This window comes from Oncorhynchus masou, chromosome 23 (genome assembly GCF_036934945.1).
Source record: "Oncorhynchus masou masou isolate Uvic2021 chromosome 23, UVic_Omas_1.1, whole genome shotgun sequence".
NCBI classification, from domain to species: domain Eukaryota; kingdom Metazoa; phylum Chordata; class Actinopteri; order Salmoniformes; family Salmonidae; genus Oncorhynchus; species Oncorhynchus masou.
In genome coordinates this window covers 60,252,073-60,271,308 of record NC_088234.1, presented here as the reverse complement: position 1 = coordinate 60,271,308, position 19,236 = coordinate 60,252,073, and the positions used below count along the sequence as shown (strand labels likewise).

The 19,236-nt window shown below is 43.4% G+C and overlaps 1 protein-coding gene across 1 annotated transcript in view; it reads left to right on the top strand.

Moving 5' to 3' along the window:
* Positions 1-2,704: 2,704 nt before the first annotated feature.
* The window catches only part of LOC135511141 (sodium/calcium exchanger 1-like), a 279,482-nt gene continuing 262,950 nt past the window's right edge, over positions 2,705-19,236 (top strand). The window contains exons 1-2 of the mRNA XM_064932715.1: positions 2,705-3,057; positions 4,955-6,822. Coding sequence (XP_064788787.1) covers positions 4,991-6,822 — 1,832 coding nt within the window. The 5' untranslated portion in view covers positions 2,705-3,057; positions 4,955-4,990. The remainder of the gene's footprint in view (positions 3,058-4,954; positions 6,823-19,236) is intronic.

Genomic DNA, 19,236 nt, shown 5'->3' with positions numbered 1-19,236 from the left:
GGCACTCACATTGGTAGCCATGAAGTTCTTTGAAAGGTTGGTCATGGTTCACAACAACAGCATCCTCCCAGACACCCTAGGCCCACTCTAATTCGCATACCACCCCAACAGATCCACAGATGACGCAATCTCAATCGCACGCCACTGCTCTTTCTCACCTGGTAAAAAGGAACACCTATGTGAGAATGCTGTTCATTGACTACAGCTCAGCAATCAACACCATAGTGCCCACAGAGCTCATTACTAAGCTTAGGATTCTGAGACTAAAAACCTCCCTCTGCAACTGGATCCTGGACTTCCTGACGGGCCACACCCAGGTGGTAAGAGTAGGCAACAACACGTCTGCCAAGCCAATCCTTAACACTGGGGCCCCTCAGGGGTGTGTACTTAGTCCCCTCCTGTATTCCCTGTTCACCCACGACTGTGTGGTCGAACAAGACTCCAATACCATCACTAAGTTTGCTGACGACACAACAGTGGTAGGCCTGATTACCGACAATGATGAGGCGGATTATAGGGAGGAGGTCAGAGAACTGGCAGTGTGGTGCCAGGACAACAACCTCTTCCTCAATGTGAGTAAGACAAAGGAGCTGATCGTGGACTATAGGAAAAGGTGGGCCGAACAGGCCCCCATTAACATCAACGGGGCTGTAGTGGAGCGGGACGAGAGGTTTAAGTACCTTGGTGTCCACATCACCAATTAACTATCATGGTCCAAACACACCAAGACAGTTGTGAAGAGGGCACGGCAAAACCTATTCCCCCTCAGGAGACTGAAAAGATTTGGCATGGGTCCCCAGATCCTCAAAAGGTTCTACAGCTGCACCATCGAGAGCATCACTGCCTGGTATGACAACTGCTCAGCATCTGACCACAGAGGGTAGTGCGAACGGCCCAGTACATCACTTGGGCCAAGCTTTCTGCCATCCAGGACCTATATAATAGGCGGTGTCAGAGGAAAGCCCATAAAATTGTCCGAGATTCCAGTCCCCCAAGTTATAGACTGTTTTCTCTGCTACCGCACGGCAAACGGTACCAGAGCACCAAGTCTAGGACCAAAAGGCTCCTCAACAGCTTTTACCAGCTTCTATAAGCTTCTACCAGCTTCTTTTAGACTGCTGAACAATTCATAAAATCGCCACCGGACAATTTACATTGACCCCCTCCTCCCTTTTGTACACTCGCTGTTTGTTTGTTTGTTACCTATACATAGTCCCTTCTCCCCCACCTACCATGTACAGATGACCTAAACTAGCCTGTACCCCTGCACACTGACTCGGTACCGGTGCCCCCTGTATATAGCCTCGTTATGGTTATTCTTATTGTGTTACTTTTATTAGTACTTTTTGTTTTAGTCTACTTGGTAAACATTTTATTCTACTTGAACTGCATTGTTGATTAAGGGCTTGTAAGTAAGCATTTCACAATAAAGTACACTTGTTGTATTTGGTGCATGTGACAAATAAAATATGATCTGATTTGATGGACATGTGGATAAACAGGTTGATGTCAAGCCATGCATTTTATTTTTCAAAAGTCTTGTGGAATGTCGGCCTACATTGAACAGCACACATTTGCTGCTACTGTTGGCTGAATGTTAGAACAGCTATTTCCATGTTAAAATGTTATGGGATAAATTTTCTCCATTGTTTTTGATGATGGCTGTCATCTATCCCCCCTTAGGGCAAAACGTGTAGAATTGAAGGAAATGTATTAATTTTGAAGGAATTGGAGGAAACTAATTAATTAATTTTCTTCTCCACCGATGGCAAAATGTGTAGAATTGTAACTAGATTACTTTAAAACAGCAATCTATTCTCTACACCCCATGGCAAAATGTGTAGAACTGCACAAAATTAACTCTAAAATGTAAAAATATCTCTGCTGTCAAGAGGGGGGTTACTAAAATGTTTTGCTTGCAATGTGGTGGAGGGGTGTATATGGGTATACAGACCCCTGAGCAACTGCAGCCCCTCATGATGAGTTCAGATGTTTTGTGACCCCCACCCCCATCAATGTTACCCACCCCGTACTACAGCTACTCCTTCAAATATCGGCAGTCTGACAGGTGATAATAGGCAGAAACACAGAGCAAAATTACAGCCTGGTCTCATAAACTAGAGACGCCAGCATAGTAAATGTAAATCTGGGACAATCAAATTAGTATGATTTGTTACGTTTGGTATGGTTACATAAGACAGAAGGTTACTTGAGGAAAAAAAGAACCGACCATGACAAGACTGACCCCATCTCAAAGCAACCCTCATTATTCAAAAAAGAAGGGAAATCATACGTAGCATGATCTAGTACATTGTACTGCAATTACCAAGTTTATTGAAATGTAGGCCTAATTACAATGTATATAACGTCACCCCAAGTATTTAAAGTGGAGCAATGGGAGGGTCTTGGTGTTGATAGGCGGGTTGGCAGCGGGCCGCATTTTTAGAGTCGTTTCCCTTTGCTCTTTCTGAAATCGATGTGGATAGAATAATCCCCGAGCGGTAGAGCTTTGGGAAAAAGTGTATTCCGGGAGTTTGTCCGTCTCTACAGAAGCAGCCCGCGTTCTAAACGCACTTTGGACTCGGTCTCTGTGCATGGAGCTCTGGGGCTGTCCACACATCGAATAGGATAGGAAAGAGGTTGAGTGAGAGAAGGCGAGTGAAAGCGAGAGAGAGAGAGAGAGAGAGAGAGAGAGAGAGAGAGAGAGAGAGAGAGAGAGAGAGAGAGAGAGAGAGAGGGAGGGGGGGGGGAATAATCAGGAAGAACTCTCAGCGCACCTTTTAGTTCTCCGATATGCAGATTTGCTGATAAAACATCAGTTATCTGTTCATCTCATACAGGTCGTGGAAAACTGCGAGTGCATGGGAATCTTTAACTCGTTTTTTCTTCACCGGGGTATCTCGCCTTGATTTCGTATAAAACCCAGCACGAATGTGAGCTGTAATACCAGGCTACTGACGGCTCTAGCGGCTCCTTATTGGCATTTTCACGTCTAGGCTACTACAACTACTATTGCTGACTTCTGCCTGTGGATCTTACCGTTATATATTGTGAAAGGTATGATTCTGCTTATATTGTTATTATTAACATATAACAAATTGTGTATTTTTTCTGGCAAAATCTAGTTACAGCAAGTTTAGTCCACTCGATAGAGCTGTGAGATACAGTGTGGCCGCATGTTTTAGCTATCCTAAATTCTGTACAGGTTATTATATGTTATACGGATCTACTGGGATTAGTCGACCATTCTGTCTGAGATTAAAATGGTAAAGCCTTGGAGATTTATATTGAGTCTATTTTAGCTTTTGACAATGTCTCAATATGTAGGAATTGGGTTTCATTCTTGCGCTTCCTTGCTTGCCTTCCTGCCACAGCAAGACCTGGTCGTTTGCCCATGTTTCCAAATATGCACTTGGAAGTTGTGTACAAACCCACATAAATTGATCCATGTCGGCAATAGCATGCCTAGGCTATCCTACACGCGGTATATTTGCGCTACTCCAGAGTTATTCATTGCGCCAAATGCGTTCACGTAGCCCTATGCGGGTTATTTGTGCAGGTTGTGCCGTCGCATTGGATTTCCAATATGCGGATTCCAACTATGGATTAGGGAATAGGAGGTTTATATTGAATGAGCATGTTCTGTAAACCTAGTCATTAATACATCAACTGATGATACCGTCGAAAACAATAGAAATCACACAACAGTCCATACAAGTAACCTTCCTATAGTAAATCTGGCTAGAATTGTATGCTTCCAAACTGGTAAGGATGCTCTAAAGGCGGCACCAAATTGTATAGGCTACTGCCGTGACCATACGTCCATCATTTCTTTCTATAATTAGCATAGTTTACTAGACTGATATACCAGACCTACATTATTAGTTATCATAAGTAGCCTGCTGTCTTATTAATTTTTTATTCAAGTTAATTTTATTATAAACTGATATTAAACAATTAATCGCTATAATTCCACTATAATTCACCACAATTTTCCCTGGGAAAATATGGTATACATTTAAGTGCTATGGTCAATTAGTCCAATATAATCTTTCCTAGATGTTTGCGCGTCTGCTTCCTTTCTGACTACACTGAAGGTGAGTAGTCCAGCACGGTTAGTGTCGCTTCCCTCCCGCTTCACTGGATGCGTTCTGTACCCGTGGTATCTCGGCGCATAGTAAGCTATACACGCTCAAGGTCTCCTCTCTTCCCTCTTATTTCAAAGGTCGGGGAACCGTCCCTACTCTTTACTAGTCTTAAACACATACATGCTTTATCTCCTGCTCTAAGGAGAATGAATAACTTGATATTGTCACCTATTGCTGGTGATTATAGAGCCTTGTAAAATATTCTGGATGCTAATTGTTCATAAAATGCTATGCACGTGACAAATCTGCGTAATGTTCACCACAGTACCAACTACCAAGCATATGAAATATGTAAAAAGTTATTATCCCTGCAGACAATCAGCTAAAATGTATCTTCTGCTACCTCTTTCCATCCAATCAAGTGCCCAACCCTATGGTACTATTATAGGCATTGTAGCCACTCACCAGGGGAATAATTGATATGAAATGTTTATTTAATTAAAACAATTTATTGAAACTTTTTTTAACTAGGTAAGTCAGTTAAGAACAAATTCTTATTTACAATGACAGCCTACACAGGCCAAACCAGGAAGACGCTGGGCTAATTGTGCGCCACCCTATGGGACTCCCAATCACAGCTGGTTGTGATACAGCCTGGAATTGAACCAGGGTGTCTGTACTGATGCCTCTAGTACTGAGATGCAGTGCCTTAGACCGCTGCGCCACTCGGGAGCCCCATGGTTATATTATATTATAATTAATGTGAATTACTACATATTGTTATTATGCTATTATTACAGTGAGAGCAAGTTGTGTTACATTTCCAGTAATTCCAACCCTGTAATACCCCCCCCTCCCCCTTGCAGGTTTAGGAAGCAGAGGAAGCACACCACTCCAGAATCATGGGACACTTTCAGCTCTCCCCCATGCTCTCCCTTGGCCTTCGGCTTGTGGTTGTCGTAGCAATCATGTTTCTCAAATTCCAACATGTGACGGCTATGTCCTCGGACGTGGACTTGGATCAGTTTGTGTCTCCAACTGCCAGCGGCAATGTTACTGTGTGCACCACAGCAGGCACAGCATGCGAAAAAGGGGTGATTCTGCCAATATGGGAACCTCAGAATCCCTCGTTTGGGGACAAAGTGGCACGGGCAACAGTCTATTTCGTGGCCCTGGTGTACATGTTCCTTGGAGTGTCCATCATCGCTGACCGTTTCATGGCGTCCATCGAGGTCATCACCTCTCAGGAGAAAGAGATCACCATCAAGAGACCCAACGGAGAGACCACCACCACCACCGTGCGGATCTGGAATGAGACAGTGTCCAATCTCACGCTCATGGCCCTGGGCTCAAGTGCCCCTGAGATCCTACTGTCCGTCATTGAGGTTTGCGGCCACGGTTTTGATGCAGGAGCCTTGGGTCCAAGCACCATCGTGGGCAGCGCCGCCTTCAACATGTTTGTCATCATCGGCATCTGTGTGTACGTGGTGCCCGACGGGGAGGTCCGTAAGGTCAAGCACCTGCGCGTCTTCTTCGTCACAGCCACCTGGAGCATCTTCGCCTACATCTGGCTCTACCTGATCCTGGCTGTAATCTCCCCCGGCATAGTGCAGGTATGGGAGGGCCTGCTCACCCTCTTCTTCTTCCCCATCTGCGTGTTGTTCGCCTGGGTCGCTGACCGACGCCTCCTCTTCTACAAGTACGTCTACAAGCGCTACCGTACCGGCAAGCAGCGAGGCATGATCATTGAAACCGAGGGTGACCGCCCGCTCCCGTCCAAAGTCGACATTGAGATGGACGGAAAGATGCTCAACTCTCACGCGGTGGACTTCCTGGACGGGCCTCTGGGGCTGGAGCTGAACATGAAGGACCTGGATGAGGAGGAGACCCGGCGCGACATGGCCAAGATCCTCAAGGAGCTGAAGCAGAAGCACCCAGACAAGGAGATGGAGCAGCTGATTGAACTTGCCAACTACCAGGTGTTGAGTTCGCAGCAGAAGAGCAGGGCCTTCTACCGCTGCCAGGCCACCAGGCTCATGACCGGCGCTGGGAACATCCTGAAGAAGCATGCGGCCGACCAGGCCCGCAAGGCCGTCAGCTTGCACGAGGTTCGCTCTGATGTGGCCGATAACGACCCCATTTCCAAGATCTACTTTGACCCAGGCTCCTACCAGTGCCTGGAGAACTGCGGCACAGTGGCAGTTAACGTGCTACGGCGTGGCGGTGACCTGACCAAGACAGTGTCGGTGGAGTTCCGTACGGAGGATGGATCAGCCAACGCGGGCTCGGACTACGAGTTCACCGAGGGGGTGGTGGTGTTCAAGCCCGGCGAGACCCAGAAGGAGATCCGTGTGGGCATCATTGATGATGACATCTTTGAGGAGGATGAGAACTTCCTGATCCACCTGAGCAACATCAAAGTGCTGCTGGCAGAGGGAGAGGAGGTAGAGAACCCAGAGACCAATCACGTGGAGGCGGTGGCCTGTCTCGGCCTGCCTGCCACGGCAACCGTGACCATCTTTGACGACGACCACGCCGGCATCTTCACGTTCGAGGAGCCGGTGGCACACGTGAGTGAGAGTGTGGGCACCATGGAGGTGAAGGTGCTGCGTACGTCAGGGGCACGTGGGGTCGTCATGGTGCCCTACAAGACTGTGGAGGGCACGGCACGTGGAGGAGGAGAGGATTTCGAAGATACCCACGGGGTCCTGGAGTTCCAGAATGATGAAATCTTGTAAGTTCTTAAGTTATTTTAAAATATTTATTCATTTTATATGTGGGGGCTGACATTACACTGCTTATTAGTGTGCTATTATGTTTTTTTGGCCATGAACATTTTACATTTGAATGAATATTTTCAGACAAATTTCTCAAAAAGTGAGTAGGCTATTGAAATATGTTGTGTAATGTATAAATCTGAAGCCACCAATGCAGTTTATTGTCAGTCTCTCTAGTTATGCGTAGTTATGTGTAGTCTATGCTGATGCTGGGTTTTGTTTGTCTGTGAATGCATGTGTTGATGATGATGCGGATGGATGCTGAGTGTGTTTGTGTCATGTCGTGGTCGTGGTGCAGCGGACTGCTTGTGTGCCATGAGGAGACGTCATCAACTCCCTTTGTTTCCACTCTCCTCTCTGCTTCTTCTTTCATTCATTCATTCCTTTATTCATTCACTCATTTACTTATTGATTTATTTATTGAATGTGTGATTTCTGCTGAGTTCTCAGCATCTGTGTTTCAATCGCTCTCAGGTTAATCCATGTTGGATTGCTCCTCGTTAATTTCAGGGGTATGACCAGCCTGAACTCTATAAGCTTTGACCATTGTTGATGTATCGTGAATGAATTTCTGTTGTTATTTTGTTTCTGTTTTGCCACTAATGTGGTTTCTGTACTGCATCTCAGATAACTGTGTGGATTGGATCTGGCATGTCTTACAGATATGCCACTACAGGTATACTGTATCTCATTTAATATTAGAGAGGGTTCGTAGAAATGTCAGAGACTTGGCATTCAGGGTTGAATGATCAGGTTAGGCTCTATGCCTGTATTCACAGTTCTGAAAAGAGTGTCTCATATGTTTTAAGGTTTGGGCTAGTTAATTCCTTTATAAAAGGACAAGAGCAGCTTGTCTCTGACTCTCTATTCCCCGCTCTCTCTCCCTCTCTCCCCATACTCACCCTAATTGACATGCAGGGGACAACTGAGACAGATGAATGAAAAGGGCTTGTTTCTAAACAGATTCAAAGCAGATGTTTAGATTCAACTTTCCGAGGCCCATTGCAGTTTCCATATCGTAGCTCTCACAGCGCTGCTTAGTGGATTTTAAGAACACTTGTCTAAATGAAATGATAGAGCGTCAGAGGTAAGGTATTGTACAGTACAGGAACCAGTAGCTTACAGTCTAGACCAGCAGCAGCTCTGGGAGGAATACACTGTAGAACATCAGTTTTAATTTTCTGGACATTTTGGAATGGAATGCTGTTAGCTGACTGCTCTAATTGTGTAATTGGGTTTTAATATGGCAATATGATATCACATAGTTTGTTTTATTTCCACAAAAATTATACCTGTATCTACATTTTAACTTTTTATTCAATATCTTGCCACAGTATATTTCAGGGTTTGAATTTTATTCTAGTGATGTTTGGAGCAAAGGTTCCAAAGTGGGCAAGGCTCTAAGGGGGCAAGAGTACGTATCACAGTTTCATCTTCAGACGACAAGAAAGCTAAACCTCCTACCAGAGAACTGTAAATGTGTGAAACACCTCCCAACAAGCCCTTGAACACATCCTGAAAGAGGAGAGGACACTGTAACCGTAGAAAAATTAATTAGGATGCAGACGATCTGAAGTGAAGCGCCCATGGGCTGGGGGCCCGTGGACTGAGGGCTGGGGGCCCGTGGACTGAGGGCTGGGGGCCCGTGGACTGAGGGCTGGGGGCCCGTGGACTGAGGGCTGGGGGGCCGGGGTGATGAGTGGCAGGTTGGGCAAATGACTGGTGAGTGGCAGGTTGGGCAAATGACTGGTGAGTGGCAGGTTGGGCAAATGACTGGTGAGTGGCAGGTTGGGCAAATGACTGGTGAGTGGCAGGTTGGGCAAATGACTGGTGAGTGGCAGGTTGGGCAAATGACTGGTGAGTGGCAGGTTGGGCAAATGACTGGTGAGTGGCAGGTTGGGCAAATGACTGGAGGGTGGCAGGTTGGGCAAATTACTGGAGGGTGGCAGGTTGGGCAAATGACTGGTGGGTGGCAGGTTGGGCAAATGACTGGTGAGTGGCAGGTTGGGCAAATGACTGGAGGGTGGCAGGTTGGGCAAATGACTGGAGAGTGGCAGGTTGGGCAAATGACTGGAGGGTGGCAGGTTGGGAAAATGATGTGAGGATGGACAGAAATAGCGAGATAGGGAGAATCGTTCTGATTTAAAATTGTTCAACTCATTGATCTTGATGTGCTAACAGATACCTGAGGTTAACTTTCACTCTGAACCTCGCCCGGAAAGGAAAATTAAAAGACAAGTCACTTATCGAGTAGTGAGTTAGCCAAAACTGCCAAAACCGACACCCAAACCAAAGCTCTTAACTTCCTTCATGTTTCCTTATCACTTAATACGCTTACGTTCCTTACAAACATTTAACAGACATTCTTAACCCCCACCTAATAAGCTGTTTACTGTTACTCAAAAACAAACACCGTGAATCATATTCCACTAGTGTGGAGCTCCACTTACATCCCATTCCACCCCTCCAGTCCACAGCCCAGAAACACGAGCACGGCATAAAGAGCCAGGTATCTGAGGTTGCACTAACAGGAGCTGGATAGAGATCCTTATTAACAGAGATATTTCAGTTAGCGCAAACTGCCCTAGTCTCCACACGTGCTGTTCCACTTCCCTCCATCTCTCCTGTGCGAGTGCTTGTCATGTCAGAGGCGCCGTCCCCTAAAGTTGAGTCAGTAATAAGGCTTTTGTGTGGTTTTTCGGTTTGTGTTGCAGCCTCTCCTCTCCCCTCATGACAGGCCTGTTGTATGGGAAACAGATTCAGTTAATTAGCATGGCTAATCAACAGAGAGCCATTTGGGAGATTTTCGGTCTGTCTGTTTTAGGGTTATGCCGGTGGCAGTGGTGACACCAGTCACCAGTGCTGTTCTGTGGTTGGGTTCACAGATGGCATGGCCAGTATGGGTCTATTAGATTGATGATTTTATGGATTATTCTATGGAACTAAATCCTCAATCCTCTTATAACTGAAAGGTGTGACTGTGTGTGGATGATACAAGGGAGTTGATCTTAGATCTGTGTGTGTGTGTGTGTGTGTGTGTGTGTGTGTGTGTGTGTGTGTGTGTGTGTGTGTGTGTGTGTGTGCGCGTGCGTGCGTGTGTGCGTGTGCGTGTGCGTGTGTGTGTGTGTGTGTGTGTGTGTGTGTGTGTGCGTGCGTGCGTGCGTGCGTGCGCGCGTGTGTGTGCATGTGTGTGTTTAATAATACCTGTAATAGTAAACAAACAAAAATTTGACCTACTGGGGACATTTTGTTGGTCCCCACAAGGTCAAATACTATTTCTAGGGGGTTTAGGGTTAAGGTTAGAATTAGGTTTAGGGTTAGTTTAAGGTTTATGGTTAGCAGCTAGGGTTAGGTTTAGGTGTCGGGTTAAGGTTAGGGTTAGGTTTAGGTGTCGGGTTAAGGTTAGGGGTAGGCTTAGGTTTAGGTTTAGGCTTAGGCTTAGGGAAAATAGGATTTTGAATGGGACTGAATTGTGTGTCTTCACAAGGTTAGTTGTACAAGACTGTGTGTGTGTGTGTGTGTGTGTGTGTGTGTGTGTGTGTGTGTGTGTGTGTGTGTGTGTGTGTGTGTGTGTGTGTGTGTGTGTGTGTGTGTGTGAGTAAATAAATACAATTAAAGTACGTGTTATGAATCTTTCTGGCTTTCTGTGTGTTCAAATCCTGTGTACATTATACCTCTAATTGTGTACATTATACCTCTAATTGTGTACATGATACCTCTAATTGTGTACATGATACCTCTAGTTGTGTACATGATACCTCTAGTTGTGTACATTATACCTCTAGTTGTGTACATGATACCTCTAATTGTGTACATTATACCTCTAATTGTGTACATGATACCTCTAATTGTGTACATGATACCTCTAGTTGTGTACATTATACCTCTAGTTGTGTACATGATACCTCTAATTGTGTACATTATACCTCTAGTTGTGTACATGATACCTCTAATTGTGTACATTATACCTCTAGTTGTGTACATTATACCTCTAGTTGTGTACATGATACCTCTAATTGTGTACATTATACCTCTAGTTGTGTACATTATACCTCTAGTTGTGTACATTATACCTCTAGTTGTGTACATTATACCTCTAATTGTGTACATTATACCTCTAATTGTGTACATTGTACCTCTAATTGTGTACATTGTACCTCTAATTGTGTACATTATACCTCTAATTGTGTACATTGTACCTCTAATTGTGTACATTATACCTCTAATTGTGTACATTGTACCTCTAATTGTGTACATTGTACCTCTAATTGTGTACATTATACCTCTAGTTGTGTACATTTTACCTCTACTTGTGTACATTATACCTCTAATTGTGGACATTATACCTCTAGTTGTGTACATTTTACCTTTAATTGCGTACATTATACCTCTAATTGCGTACATTATACCACTAATTGCATACATTATACCTCTAATTGTGTACATTATACCTCTAACTATGCACATTGTACCTCAAGTTGTGTACATTTTATGTATGTGTACATTATACCTCTAGTTGTGTACATTTTACCTCTAATTGTGTACATTATACCTCTAATTGTGTACATTATACCTCTAATTGTGTGCATTATACCTCTAATTGTGTACATTTTACCTCTAATTGCGTACATTATACCTCTAATTGTGTGCATTATACCTCTAATTGTGCATATTATAACTAATTGTGTACATTATACCTCTAGTTGTGTACATTTTACCTCTAATAGTGTACATTATACCTCTAGTTGTGTACATTATACCTCTAGTTGTGTACATTTTACCTCTAATTGTGTGCATTATACCTCTAATTGTGCATATTATACCTCTAGTTGTGTACATTTTACCTCTAATTGTGTGCATTATACCTCTAATTGTGCATATTATACCTCTAATTGTGTACATTTTACCTCTAATTGTGTACATTATACATCTAATTGTGTGCATTATACCTCTAATTGTGGACATTATACCTCTAATTGTGGACATTATACCTCTAGTTGTGTACATTTTACCTTGAATTGTGTACATTATACGTCTAATTGTGTACATTATACCTCTAATTGTGTGCATTATACCTCTAATTGTGGACATTATACCTCTAATTGTGCATATTATACCTCTAGTTGTGTACATTTTACCTCTAATTGTGTGCATTATACCTCTAATTGTGCATATTATACCTCTAATTGTGTACATTTTACCTCTAATTGTGTACATTATACATCTAATTGTGTGCATTATACCTCTAATTGTGGACATTATACCTCTAATTGTGGACATTATACCTCTAGTTGTGTACATTTTACCTTTAATTGTGTACATTATACGTCTAATTGTGTACATTATACCTCTAATTGTGTGCATTATACCTCTAATTGTGTAGATTATACCTCTAATTGTGCATATTGTACCTCTAATTGTGTACATTATACCTCTAGTTTCAGGAGTGTGATTGTAGAGTATGTGTGTATTCATGGGACTGACGTCATGGCTTTGTGGTCACCCTGGGCTGTTTACATGCAACACTGCTGCTGTCACCCTGCTAGATGTTTTATTTTATTAAGGTCCACATTAGCCAACGGCCACGATGACAGCTAGTCTTACTGGGGTCCGACACATAACCAAAAATACATGACAAAATACTTTACAATTTATATGAATCTAAAGAGGCGTTGTGCCGTGAGGCGTTGTTTTATCTGTTTTTTTTAAACCAGGTTTGCTGTTCACTTGCGCAATATGAGATGGAAGGGAGTTCCATGCAATCATGACTTGTTCTGGACCTGGGGACTGTGAAAAGACCCCTGGTCGCATGCATGGTGGGGTAAATGTATGTGTCAGTGCTGTGTGTGTAAGTTAACTATGCAAACAATTTGGAATTTCCAACACATTAATGTTTCTTACAAAAACAAGAAGTGATGCAGTCAGTCTCCCCTCAACTCTTAGCCAAGAGAGACTGGTATGCATTGTATTGATATTAGCCCTCTGATTACAGCGGCGGCTCACTGTAAGACGTGTGGCTCTGTTCTGGGCCAGCTGCAGCTTAACTAGGTCCTTCTTTGCAGCACTGGACCATATGACTGTGCAATAATCCAGATAAGATCAAACTAGAGCCTGCAGGACTTGCTTTGTGGAGCGTGGTGTCAAAAAGCAGAGCACCTCTTTATCACGCACCGACCTCTCTCCATCTTTACAACCATTCAATCTATATGTTTTGACCATGACAGTTTACAATACAAGGTAACACCAAGTCATTTAGTCTCCTCAACTTCTTCAACAGCCACACCATTCATTACCAAACTTTGTCAAACTTTCTCAACCTCCACCATGTTTCCTTCCATACTGAGTGAACTTGGAGGACAGATATGTGGTTTTTTGCTTTGTCATTTTGTCCTGGTTTTTTGGTGGTGCAGTGAGGCAGCACAGCCAGGTCAGTAGAAGAGAGAAGATTAAGAGGGTCAGTCGTTTGACAGAGAGAGAGAGAGAGAGGGAGAGAGAGAGAACGTGGAGATGGAGGAGAAATTAGATAGACAGAATATGAGAAAAAGGGAGAAGGGGAGATAGAGGGGAGATCGACAGAGACATAGAGAAAGACAGATAGAGGGGAGATAGACAGAGACATAGAGAGAGACAGATAAAGGGGAGATAGACAGAGACATAGAGAGAGACAGATAAAGGGGAGATAGACAGAGACATAGAGAGAGACAGATATAGGGGAGATAGACAGAGACATAGAGAGACAGATAGAGGGGAGATAGACAGAGACATAGAGAGAGACAGATAAAGGGGAGATCGACAGAGACATAGAGAGAGACAGATAGAGGGGAGATCGACAGAGACATAGAGAGAGACATATAGAGGGGAGATAGACAGAGACATAGAGAGAGACAGATAGAGGGGAGATCGACAGAGACATAGAGAGAGACAGATAGAGGGGAGATAGACAGAGACAGAGGATGAAAACTGAAACAAAGCAATTGGCATGGATATCAGGCAGGTCTTTGTAGAGGATTAGTGGCTTTACAAAGTGCAGTTTGGGGTATTTTCACTGAGCTGCCAGTGGACAGATTAAATTAACTTGGAGTCTTCTGAGACCTGCTGCACCTTTTCCACTGCTCCCATCTTAGACTGCTGACACAGCACAGTCACTCTAATGGCATGGTTGATGCAACGGCCACACAGCCAGCCATACAAATATCCTTTATCTCTTTTGCATTTCTCTCTCTCTCTCTCTCATGTTACGATCAACTACCACTCAAACGTCAACACATACAGTATGCATACTTATTGGAATATGTGAGCACTTAACATCATAGACATGAATGCACTCATACACAACGCACACACGGACTCGCATGTGCACACACACAAAGTCTAAGTTTGTCCTTTAAGTACTTAACTTCCAAACTTCAATCCATTTGTCATGTAACCATTATCCCTGAAATGTCATGTTTATTTTTATTTTACCTTTATTTAACCAGGCAAGTCAGTTAAGAACAAATTCTTATTTTCAATGACGGCCTAGCAACAGTGGGTTAAACTGCTTGTTCAGGGGCAGAACAACAGATTTGTACCTTGTCAGCTCAGGGATTTGAACTTGCAACCTTTCGGTTACTAGTCCAACACTCTAACCACTAGGCTAATGTAACCATTATCCCTGAACTGTCATGTAACCATTATCCCTGAACTTTCATGTAACCATTATCCCTGAATGGTCAGTAAGTGGCCTCTTATTCCAAAGTGGAACTTTTAAGTGTTCCTGGATTTTATCCTGCTTTTACCAACTTTTTTTCTGCCTGGATTAAAATGACAGGCTCAGGGGCTCCATCCTAACTCCACAGACTCCACTGCTCTCTCTCTCTCTCCCCTCCTGGGCACTTATCTCCACTAAGGTGGCTCAGAAGTGACACTTTTTACAGTGAGTTGGGATGGGATAAGTCATGACTTCCTGAGAAAGAGAGAAAATAGTTTTGAGTGATTCCTCTAATATTCAGCACTCCCCTACTGTAGAACTCACCTCGTGGAGACAGTGTGATGAGGATGATGTCTAGTACTGTCTGTCCCATACACATTCATATTGTCTGTAGATGGAGACCAGACTTCTCCTCTGGTATTGTACTATTTCCAGAGATTATGGACCTTCACAAAATATCTCAGACTAGGAGTGCTGATCTAGGATCAGATCCCCCCCTGTTTATGTAATCTTATTCTAAAAGGCTAAACAGATCCTATATCAGCTCTCCTACTTTGAGACTCTTTGTGAATAAATGCCCTGGATTGAAGGGTTTTGAAAGGGAGGGGGACACAGATAATCTTTGATAAAAATGTTACTTCATTCCCCCACCTTCACAGTTAAGTGGGTTTTATAAATGGTTATGAGCCTTCTAATGCAATTATTTTTATATTCATTCTTGGGAAGACAGTGCCATGGTTCTATAGAAGGCCATTTATCCACATTAGTCAATGGGAATAGAGTGCTGTAGAGTGTGCAAATGTTTGTGTGTGTGTGTGTACGTCTGTGCGACTGTTTGTGTGTGAGCCTGTGCATGTGTGTACAAGTAATGTTTGTCTGTTTATGAGAGCACATTATCAGGTTTGTTTGTAGCGTACGGTGTGATTGTGTGTGTCTTTGTTTGATGCACAGTCCAAGTCAAAAGTTTGGACACAGCTACTCATTCATTGTAGCATAATAGTGAAGACATCAAACTATGAAATAACACATATGGAATCATGTAGTAGCCAAAAAAGTGTTAAACAAATCAATTTGAGATTCTTCAAAGTATCCACCCTTTGCCTTGACAGATTTGCACACTCTTGGCATTCTCTCAACCAGCTTTATGAGATAGTAACCTGGAATGCTTTCCATATGTGTTATTTCATAGTTTTGATGTCTTCACTATTATTCTACAATGTAGAAAATAGTAAAAATAAAGAAAAACCCTTGAATGAGTAGCTGTGTCCAATCTTTTAACTGGTACTGAATGAATTCACTTCAGCCAGTAAAGACACCTGCCACCGATGCAAAACAAGCCCACAGCTCAGCTCATTATTCTATTAGTGGAGTGCTGAGGGTAACCACAACGACTGCGTTTGCAGTATGTGGTCAAATGTTTCGTCTGTAGTAAAGTGAAACCATTTCATGCTTAGATGGGCCTTTTATGTGACTGCATTTTCAACCTTCTCAGACACAGAGAGAGTGAGAGGGAGAGAGTGGGAGAGAGAGTGGGAGGGAGAAAGACCTAAAAAGTCCCCCTCTTAAATTCAGAATGTTGGGCAGGGGCTTAGCACAGACACAGATGCAGCATTATGGCACAGCTCCAAAATCAGAACATGGTTTCTCTTCCTCACGCTGCCGACCGCCGCCCGGCAAGAATGAGCTCCTCTCTGTTTACATACACTGCATATCTGGAATACATTTGGAAGAGGAACGTTCCAAAAAAGGCTTTGAGATGTCCTTTGTGTGATGCCAAAGGAGGATTTAGATTGAGGAGTTGTATTAGATGCCAAAGGAGGATTCTGCTGTTTTCTCTCTCTCGCTCCTTCTATCTCTCTCTATTGCTCCCTCGTTAACACTCCCTTCATCTCGTCTCTTACTTCTTGTTGTCAGTATGTCTCCTATCATCTATGTGAGCCTGGCATGTGAAGTAGAATGTGCAACCACAATATAAGTGTGTTCACACACCCGCTGGATTGTCTGAAACCTGGAGCCTCATTGTAGGCCTGATATTCTCTGGAGTTCCTCTGATACATCCACCGTTGATATCTCTACCTGATATTCTCTGGAGTTCCTCTGATACATCCACCGTTGATATCTCTACCTGATATTCTCTGGAGTTCCTCTGATACATCCACCGTTGATATCTCTACCTGATATTCTCTGGAGTTCCTCTGATACATCCACCGTTGATATATATCTCTACCTGATATTCTCTGGAGTTCCTCTGATACATCCACCGTTGATATCTCTACCTGATATTCTCTGGAGTTCCTCTGATACATCCACCGTTGATATCTCTACCTGATATTCTCTGGAGTTCCTCTGATACATCCACCGTTGATATCTCTACCTGATATTCTCTGGAGTTCCTCTGATACATCCACCGTTGATATCTCTACCTGATATTCTCTGGAGTTCCTCTGATACATCCACCGTTGATATATATCTCTACCTGATATTCTCTGGAGTTCCTCTGATACATCCACCGTTGATATCTCTACCTGATATTCTCTGGAGTTCCTCTGATACATCCACCGTTGATATCTCTACCTGATATTCTCTGGAGTTCCTCTGATACATCCACCGTTGATATCTCTACCTGATATTCTCTGGAGTTCCTCTGATACATCCACCGTTGATATCTCTACCTGATATTCTCTGGAGTTCCTCTGATACATCCACCGTTGATATCTCTACCTGATATTCTCTGGAGTTCCTCTGATACATCCACCGTTGATATCTCTACCTGATATTCTCTGGAGTTCCTCTGATACATCCACCGTTGATATCTCTACCTGATATTCTCTGGAGTTCCTCTGATACATCCACCGTTGATATCTCTACCTGATATTCTCTGGAGTTCCTCTGATACATCCACCGTTGATATCTCCTCTACGTGCCTCTGCTCAGTGTCCAGTGGCTCAGCTTGTGACACCTTAATCTTAGACTGTCCGTGTCTGGTCCACTCTCATCTCCAGAAACAGCCACCTGGATTGCAAGGCATCATGGGAATAACGCTCGGGCCCTCTCTGATCTTTTCTACCAGTCCTCTTTTATCTCACCGAAACACATGAAGGGCCTTTTCATATGCGGTCGTGCCCGACGGGGCGTTACAGCCCGTCCCTAACGTTACCCAGTAACCCCTGCTCTGTAATATTTACCTCAGTAGCTCCGCAGTGGAACAGATGACACATGACTGCTCCAGCACTGTGAGTGTGCTGCTGATATCACGCAACAGGTCAATTATACACTTGCTTCATGTCAATGCCGTCCTAAGGCATTTGGTCCCGGTCCCTGGTTTGCCCGATTAGGAATATGGATAGCCCCATAGGTATTACGTCTCACTGGGCAAAGACGTCAGTTCAACATCTAGTTTTGATTTACGTTTGGTTGAGTTGTCAACTAATGTGAATTCAACTTTAAACGAAGAAAAAAAATGTCACCACCCACTGGACACACGCTGGTTGAATCAAAGTTGTTTCCACGTAATTTAATGAAATTACAATGAACCAACGTGGAATAGACGTTATATTGACGTCTGTACCTAGTGGGCATGTATTTAGGTTAATTCACGATCCGGATCCGGGATCGTGAATAAAGCCTCAGTCTCATTAGCATAACGCAACGTTAACGATTTCTGAAAATCGCAAATAAAATGAAAATAATGCGCCTGCTCTCAAGCTTAGCCTTTTCTTAACAACACTGTCATCTCAGATTTTCAAAATATGCTTTTGAACCATAGCAAATCAATCATTTGTGTAAGAGTATTGCAAGCTAGCTTAGCATTTTGCGTAGCATTTAGCACGCAACATTTTCACAAAAACCAGATAACCAAATAAATAAAATCATTTACCTTTGAAGAACTTCGGATGTTTTCAATTAGGAGACTCTCAGTTACATAGCAAATGAAATAATCTTTGTGCAGGAGAAATCGCTCCGTTTTGTACATCACATTTGGCTACCGAAACGAACCGAAAATTCAGTCACCAAAACGTCAAACTTTTTCAGAATTAACTCCATAATATTGACCGAAACATGGCAAACGTTGTTTAGAATCAATCCTCAAGGTGTTTTTTCACATATCTCTTCATTGATATGCAGTTCGTGGAAGCCTGCTTTCCCCTCAGAATCACATGGAAAAATACCAGCAGCTGAAAATGACGCACCAATTTCAACGGAGGACACCGGGCGGACACCTGGAAAATGTAGTCTCTTATGGTCAATCTTCCAATGATATGCCTACAAATACGTCACAATGCTGCAGACACCTTGGGGAAACGATAGATAGGGCAGGCTCATTCCTGTCGCATTCACAGCCATATAAGGAGACAATGGAAAACGGAGCCTCAAAAATCCTGCTGATTTCCTGGTTGCCGTTTCATCTTGGTTTTGCCTGTAGCTCCCGTTCTAGGGCACCCACAGACAATATCTTTGCAGTTCTGGAAAATTCAGAGTGTTTTCTTTCCAAAGCTATCAATTATATGCAAGGTCGAGCATCTTTTTGTGGCAAAATATCTTGTTTAAAACGGGAACGTTTTTCATCCAAAAATGAAATAGCGCCCCCAGAGTTTCAAGAGGTTAAAAGTTGGGTGAAAGTGTCCTCTGGAGTGGCGCAGTTGTCTAAGGCACTGCATCACAGTGCTAGCTGTGCCACTAG